At 48.2% G+C, this 7,500-nt stretch overlaps 1 protein-coding gene across 1 annotated transcript in view; it reads right to left on the bottom strand.

The window, feature by feature from the left end:
• Positions 1 to 277: 277 nt before the first annotated feature.
• Positions 278 to 7,500, bottom strand: part of LOC118947105 (unconventional myosin-XV-like) — a 69,349-nt gene continuing 62,126 nt past the window's right edge. Inside the window, exon 6 of the mRNA XM_036972239.1 lies at positions 278 to 283. Coding sequence (XP_036828134.1) covers positions 278 to 283 — 6 coding nt within the window. The remainder of the gene's footprint in view (positions 284 to 7,500) is intronic.

The following is a 7,500-nucleotide window of genomic DNA, read 5'->3' as shown; positions in this document are numbered from 1 at the left end:
GATAAAGAGAGAGACAGGGTTGATGTTTTCATTTTTTATTTCACCTTTATTAAACCAGGTAGGCCCAGTTGAGAACAAGTTCTCTTTTATAATTGCGACCTGGCCAACATAAAGCAAAGCAGTGTGACACAAACAACACAGAGTTACACATGGAATAAACAAACGTACAGTCAATAACACAATAGAAAAGTCTATATACAGTGTGTGCAAATGAGGTAAGATTAGGGAGGTAAGGCAATAAATAGGCCATAGAGGCGAAATAATAACAATTTAGTAATTAACACTGGAGAGATAGATGTGCAGATGACGATGTGCAAGTAGAAATACTGGTGTGCAAAAGAGCAAAAAAATAAAAACAAATATGGGGATGAGGTAGGTAGTTGGTTGGATGGGCTATTTACAGATGGGCTGTGTACAGCTGCAGCGGTCGGTAAGCTGCTCAGTTAGCTGGTGCTTAAAGTTAGTGAGGGAGATATAAGTCTCCAACTTCAGTGATTTTTGCAATTCGTTCCAGTCATTGGCAGCAGAGAACAGGAAGAAAAGGCGGCCAAAGGAGGTGTTGGCTTTGGGGATGACCAGTGAGATAAACCTGCTGGAGCGCGTGCTACGGATGGGTGTTGTTATGGTGACCAGTGAGATAAACCTGCTGGAGCGCGTGCTACGGGTGGGTGTTGTTATGGTGACCAGTGAGCGGATATAAGGCGGAGCTTTACCTAGTGGTGAGCTGTGTGGGTCTCAGACAGCATTGGCTATAAGTGTAAGTTGGCAGCACTGATATTTGGCATCTCGACCACGTTCAGGGCTTTCTGAAAGCATTCAGATCCCTTGACTTTTCCCACATTTTGTTACGTTACAGTCTTATTAAATACAAACAAATCTTCATCAACATACACACAACAACCCATGTTGATAAAGTGAAAACAGGTTTTTAGACATTTTTTGCAAATGTATTAAAAATATAAAACAGAAATATTCAGACCCATTGTAGCTGTTATGGTCAGTCTAGCTGTCTGGAGAAGGTACTGCTCTGTTTCAGCTGTTATGGTCAGTCTAGCTGTCTGGAGAAGGTACTGCTCTGTTTCAGCTGTTATGGTCAGTCTAGCTGTATGGAGGAGAAGGTACTGCTCTGTTTCAGCTGGTATGGTCAGTCTAGCTGTATGGAGGAGGTACTGCTCTGTTTCAGCTGTTATGGTCAGTCTAGCTGTATGGAGAAGGTACTGCTCTGTTTCAGCTGGTATGGTCAGTCTAGCTGTATGGAGGAGAAGGTACTGCTCTGTTTCAGCTGGTATGGTCAGTCTAGCTGTATGGAGGAGAAGGTACTGCTCTGTTTCAGCTGGTATGGTCAGTCTAGCTGTATGGAGGAGGTACTGCTCTGTTTCAGCTGGTATGGTCAGTCTAGCTGTATGGAGAAGGTACTGCTCTGTTTCAGCTGGTATGGTCAGTCTAGCTGTATGGAGGAGGAGGTACTGCTCTGTTTCAGCTGGTAGGGTCAGTCTAGCTGTATGGAGGAGGTACTGCTCTGTTTCAGCTGGTATGGTCAGTCTAGCTGTATGGAGGAGGTACTGCTCTGTTTCAGCTGGTATGGTCAGTCTAGCTGTATGGAGGAGAAGGTACTGCTCTGTTTCAGCTGGTATGGTCAGTCTAGCTGTATGGAGGAGAAGGTACTGCTCTGTTTCAGCTGGTATGGTCAGTCTAGCTGTATGGAGGAGAAGGTACTGCTCTGTTTCAGCTGGTATGGTCAGTCTAGCTGTATGGAGAAGAAGGTACTGCTCTGTTTCAGCTGGTATGGTCAGTCTAGCTGTATGGAGGAGAAGGTACTGCTCTGTTTCAGCTGGTATGGTCAGTCTAGCTGTATGGAGGAGGAGGTACTGCTCTGTTTCAGCTGGTATGGTCAGTCTAGCTGTATGGAGGAGGAGGTACTGCTCTGTTTCAGCTGGTATGGTCAGTCTAGCTGTATGGAGGAGAAGGTACTGCTCTGTTTCAGCTGGTATGGTCAGTCTAGCTGTATGGAGGAGAAGGTACTGCTCTGTTTCAGCTGGTATGGTCAGTCTAGCTGTATGGAGGAGGAGGTACTGCTCTGTTTCAGCTGGTATGGTCAGTCTAGCTGTATGGAGGAGAAGGTACTGCTCTGTTTCAGCTGGTATGGTCAGTCTAGCTGTATGGAGAAGGTACTGCTCTGTTTCAGCTGGTATGGTCAGTCTAGCTGTATGGAGGAGAAGGTACTGCTCTGTTTCAGCTGGTATGGTCAGTCTAGCTGTATGGAGGAGAAGGTACTGCTCTGTTTCAGCTGGTATGGTCAGTCTAGCTGTATGGAGAAGGTACTGCTCTGTTTCAGCTGGTATGGTCAGTCTAGCTGTATGGAGGAGAAGGTACTGCTCTGTTTCAGCTGGTATGGTCAGTCTAGCTGTATGGAGGAGGAGGTACTGCTCTGTTTCAGCTGGTATGGTCAGTCTAGCTGTATGGAGGAGGAGGTACTGCTCTGTTTCAGCTGGTATGGTCAGTCTAGCTGTATGGATGAGAAGGTACTGCTCTGTTTCAGCTGGTATGGTCAGTCTAGCTGTATGGAGGAGGAGGTACTGCTCTGTTTCAGCTGGTATAGTCAGTCTAGCTGTATGGAGAAGGTTCTGCTCTGTTTCAGCTGGTATGGTCAGTCTAGCTGTATGGAGGAGGAGGTACTGCTCTGTTTCAGCTGGTATGGTCAGTCTAGCTCTATGGAGAAGGTACTGCTCTGTTTCAGCTGGTATGGTCAGTCTAGCTGTATGGAGGAGGAGGTACTGCTCTGTTTCAGCTGGTATGGTCAGTCTAGCTGTATGGAGGAGGTACTGCTCTGTTTCAGCTGGTATGGTCAGTCTAGCTGTATGGAGAAGGTACTGCTCTGTTTCAGCTGGTATGGTCAGTCTAGCTGTATGGAGAAGGTACTGCTCTGTTTCAGCTGGTATGGTCAGTCTACCTGTATGGAGGAGGAGGTACTGCTCTGTTTCAGCTGGTATGGTCAGTCTAGCTGTATGGAGGAGGAGGTACTGCTCTGTTTCAGCTGTTATGGTCAGTCTAGCTGTATGGAGGAGAAGGTACTGCTCTGTTTCCACTGGTATGGTCAGTCTAGCTGTATGGAGGAGAAGGTACTGCTCTGTTTCAGCTGGTATGGTCAGTCTAGCTGTATGGAGGAGGTACTGCTCTGTTTCAGCTGGTATGGTCAGTCTAGCTGTATGGAGGAGGTACTGCTCTGTTTCAGCTGGTATGGTCAGTCTAGCTCTATGGAGAAGGTACTGCTCTGTTTCAGCTGGTATGGTCAGTCTAGCTGTATGGAGGAGGAGGTACTGCTCTGTTTCAGCTGGTATGGTCAGTCTAGCTGTATGGAGGAGAAGGTACTGCTCTGTTTCAGCTGGTATGGTCAGTCTAGCTGTATGGAGGAGAAGGTACTGCTCTGTTTCAGCTGGTATGGTCAGTCTAGCTGTATGGAGGAGGAGGTACTGCTCTGTTTCAGCTGGTATGGTCAGTCTAGCTGTATGGAGGAGGAGGTACTGCTCTGTTTCAGCTGGTATGGTCAGTCTAGCTGTATGGAGAAGGTACTGCTCTGTTTCAGCTGGTATGGTCAGTCTAGCTGTATGGAGGAGGTACTGCTCTGTTTCAGCTGGTATGGTCAGTCTAGCTGTATGGAGAAGGTACTGCTCTGTTTCAGCTGGTACGGTCAGTCTAGCTGTATGGAGAAGGTACTGCTCTGTTTCAGCTGGTATGGTCAGTCTAGCTGTATGGAGGAGGTACTGCTCTGTTTCAGCTGGTATGGTCAGTCTAGCTGTATGGAGAAGGTACTGCTCTGTTTCAGCTGGTATGGTCAGTCTAGCTGTATGGAGAAGGTACTGCTCTGTTTCAGCTGGTAGGGTCAGTCTAGCTGTATGGAGGAGAAGGTACTGCTCTGTTTCAGCTGGTATGGTCAGTCTAGCTGTATGGAGGAGAAGGTACTGCTCTGTTTCAGCTGGTATGGTCAGTCTAGCTGTATGGAGAAGGTTCTGCTCTGTTTCAGCTGGTATGGTCAGTCTAGCTGTATGGAGAAGGTACTGCTCTGTTTCAGCTGGTATGGTCAGTCTAGCTGTATGGAGGAGGAGGTACTGCTCTGTTTCAGCTGGTATGGTCAGTCTAGCTGTATGGAGGAGAAGGTACTGCTCTGTTTCAGCTGGTATGGTCAGTCTAGCTGTATGGAGAAGGTACTGCTCTGTTTCAGCTGGTATGGTCAGTCTAGCTGTATGGAGGAGGAGGTACTGCTCTGTTTCAGCTGGTATGGTCAGTCTAGCTGTATGGAGGAGGAGGTACTGCTCTGTTTCAGCTGTTATGGTTAGTGTAGCTGTATGGAGGAGAAGGTACTGCTCTGTTTCAGCTGGTATGGTCAGTCTAGCTGTATGGAGGAGGAGGTACTGCTCTGTTTCAGCTGGTATGGTCAGTCTAGCTGTATGGAGGAGGAGGTACTGCTCTGTTTCAGCTGTTATGGTCAGTCTAGCTGTATGGAGGAGAAGGTACTGCTCTGTTTCAGCTGGTATGGTCAGTCTAGCTGTATGGAGGAGAAGGTACTGCTCTGTTTCAGCTGGTATGGTCAGTCTAGCTGTATGGAGAAGGTACTGCTCTGTTTCAGCTGGTATGGTCAGTCTAGCTGTATGGAGGAGAAGGTACTGCTCTGTTTCAGCTGGTATGGTCAGTCTAGCTGTATGGAGGAGAAGGTACTGCTCTGTTTCAGCTGGTATGGTCAGTCTAGCTGTATGGAGAAGGTACTGCTCTGTTTCAGCTGGTATGGTCAGTCTAGCTGTATGGAGGAGAAGGTACTGCTCTGTTTCAGCTGGTATGGTCAGTCTAGCTGTATGGAGGAGGAGGTACTGCTCTGTTTCAGCTGGTATGGTCAGTCTAGCTGTATGGAGGAGGAGGTACTGCTCTGTTTCAGCTGGTATGGTCAGTCTAGCTGTATGGATGAGAAGGTACTGCTCTGTTTCAGCTGGTATGGTCAGTCTAGCTGTATGGAGGAGGAGGTACTGCTCTGTTTCAGCTGGTATAGTCAGTCTAGCTGTATGGAGAAGGTTCTGCTCTGTTTCAGCTGGTATGGTCAGTCTAGCTGTATGGAGGAGGAGGTACTGCTCTGTTTCAGCTGGTATGGTCAGTCTAGCTCTATGGAGAAGGTACTGCTCTGTTTCAGCTGGTATGGTCAGTCTAGCTGTATGGAGGAGGAGGTACTGCTCTGTTTCAGCTGGTATGGTCAGTCTAGCTGTATGGAGGAGGTACTGCTCTGTTTCAGCTGGTATGGTCAGTCTAGCTGTATGGAGAAGGTACTGCTCTGTTTCAGCTGGTATGGTCAGTCTAGCTGTATGGAGAAGGTACTGCTCTGTTTCAGCTGGTATGGTCAGTCTAGCTGTATGGAGGAGGAGGTACTGCTCTGTTTCAGCTGGTATGGTCAGTCTAGCTGTATGGAGGAGGAGGTACTGCTCTGTTTCAGCTGTTATGGTCAGTCTAGCTGTATGGAGGAGAAGGTACTGCTCTGTTTCCACTGGTATGGTCAGTCTAGCTGTATGGAGGAGAAGGTACTGCTCTGTTTCAGCTGGTATGGTCAGTCTAGCTGTATGGAGGAGGTACTGCTCTGTTTCAGCTGGTATGGTCAGTCTAGCTGTATGGAGGAGGTACTGCTCTGTTTCAGCTGGTATGGTCAGTCTAGCTCTATGGAGAAGGTACTGCTCTGTTTCAGCTGGTATGGTCAGTCTAGCTGTATGGAGGAGGAGGTACTGCTCTGTTTCAGCTGGTATGGTCAGTCTAGCTGTATGGAGGAGAAGGTACTGCTCTGTTTCAGCTGGTATGGTCAGTCTAGCTGTATGGAGGAGAAGGTACTGCTCTGTTTCAGCTGGTATGGTCAGTCTAGCTGTATGGAGGAGGAGGTACTGCTCTGTTTCAGCTGGTATGGTCAGTCTAGCTGTATGGAGGAGGAGGTACTGCTCTGTTTCAGCTGGTATGGTCAGTCTAGCTGTATGGAGAAGGTACTGCTCTGTTTCAGCTGGTATGGTCAGTCTAGCTGTATGGAGGAGGTACTGCTCTGTTTCAGCTGGTATGGTCAGTCTAGCTGTATGGAGAAGGTACTGCTCTGTTTCAGCTGGTACGGTCAGTCTAGCTGTATGGAGAAGGTACTGCTCTGTTTCAGCTGGTATGGTCAGTCTAGCTGTATGGAGGAGGTACTGCTCTGTTTCAGCTGGTATGGTCAGTCTAGCTGTATGGAGAAGGTACTGCTCTGTTTCAGCTGGTATGGTCAGTCTAGCTGTATGGAGAAGGTACTGCTCTGTTTCAGCTGGTAGGGTCAGTCTAGCTGTATGGAGGAGAAGGTACTGCTCTGTTTCAGCTGGTATGGTCAGTCTAGCTGTATGGAGGAGAAGGTACTGCTCTGTTTCAGCTGGTATGGTCAGTCTAGCTGTATGGAGAAGGTTCTGCTCTGTTTCAGCTGGTATGGTCAGTCTAGCTGTATGGAGAAGGTACTGCTCTGTTTCAGCTGGTATGGTCAGTCTAGCTGTATGGAGGAGGAGGTACTGCTCTGTTTCAGCTGGTATGGTCAGTCTAGCTGTATGGAGGAGAAGGTACTGCTCTGTTTCAGCTGGTATGGTCAGTCTAGCTGTATGGAGAAGGTACTGCTCTGTTTCAGCTGGTATGGTCAGTCTAGCTGTATGGAGGAGGAGGTACTGCTCTGTTTCAGCTGGTATGGTCAGTCTAGCTGTATGGAGGAGGAGGTACTGCTCTGTTTCAGCTGTTATGGTTAGTGTAGCTGTATGGAGGAGAAGGTACTGCTCTGTTTCAGCTGGTATGGTCAGTCTAGCTGTATGGAGGAGGAGGTACTGCTCTGTTTCAGCTGGTATGGTCAGTCTAGCTGTATGGAGGAGGAGGTACTGCTCTGTTTCAGCTGTTATGGTCAGTCTAGCTGTATGGAGGAGAAGGTACTGCTCTGTTTCCACTGGTATGGTCAGTCTAGCTGTATGGAGGAGAAGGTACTGCTCTGTTTCAGCTGGTATGGTCAGTCTAGCTGTATGGAGGAGGTACTGCTCTGTTTCAGCTGGTATGGTCAGTCTAGCTGTATGGAGGAGGAGGTACTGCTCTGTTTCAGCTGGTATGGTCAGTCTAGCTGTATGGAGAAGGTACTGCTCTGTTTCAGCTGGTATGGTCAGTCTAGCTGTATGGAGAAGGTACTGCTCTGTTTCAGCTGGTATGGTCAGTCTAGCTGTATGGAGAAGGTACTGCTCTGTTTCAGCTGTTATGGTCAGTGTAGCTGTATGGAGGAGGTACTGCTCTGTTTCAGCTGGTATGGTCAGTCTAGCTGTATGGAGGAGGTACTGCTCTGTTTCAGCTGGTATGGTCAGTCTAGCTGTATGGAGAAGGTACTGCTCTGTTTCAGCTGGTATGGTCAGTCTAGCTGTATGGAGAAGGTACTGCTCTGTTTCAGCTGGTATGGTCAGTCTAGCTGTATGGAGGAGGAGGTACTGCTCTGTTTCA

Source organism: Oncorhynchus mykiss, unplaced genomic scaffold, assembly GCF_013265735.2.
Source record: "Oncorhynchus mykiss isolate Arlee unplaced genomic scaffold, USDA_OmykA_1.1 un_scaffold_130, whole genome shotgun sequence".
Lineage (NCBI taxonomy): Eukaryota > Metazoa > Chordata > Actinopteri > Salmoniformes > Salmonidae > Oncorhynchus > Oncorhynchus mykiss.
The sequence above is the reverse complement of the archived record's forward strand: the minus strand, read 5'-3'. Positions and strand labels throughout refer to the sequence as shown.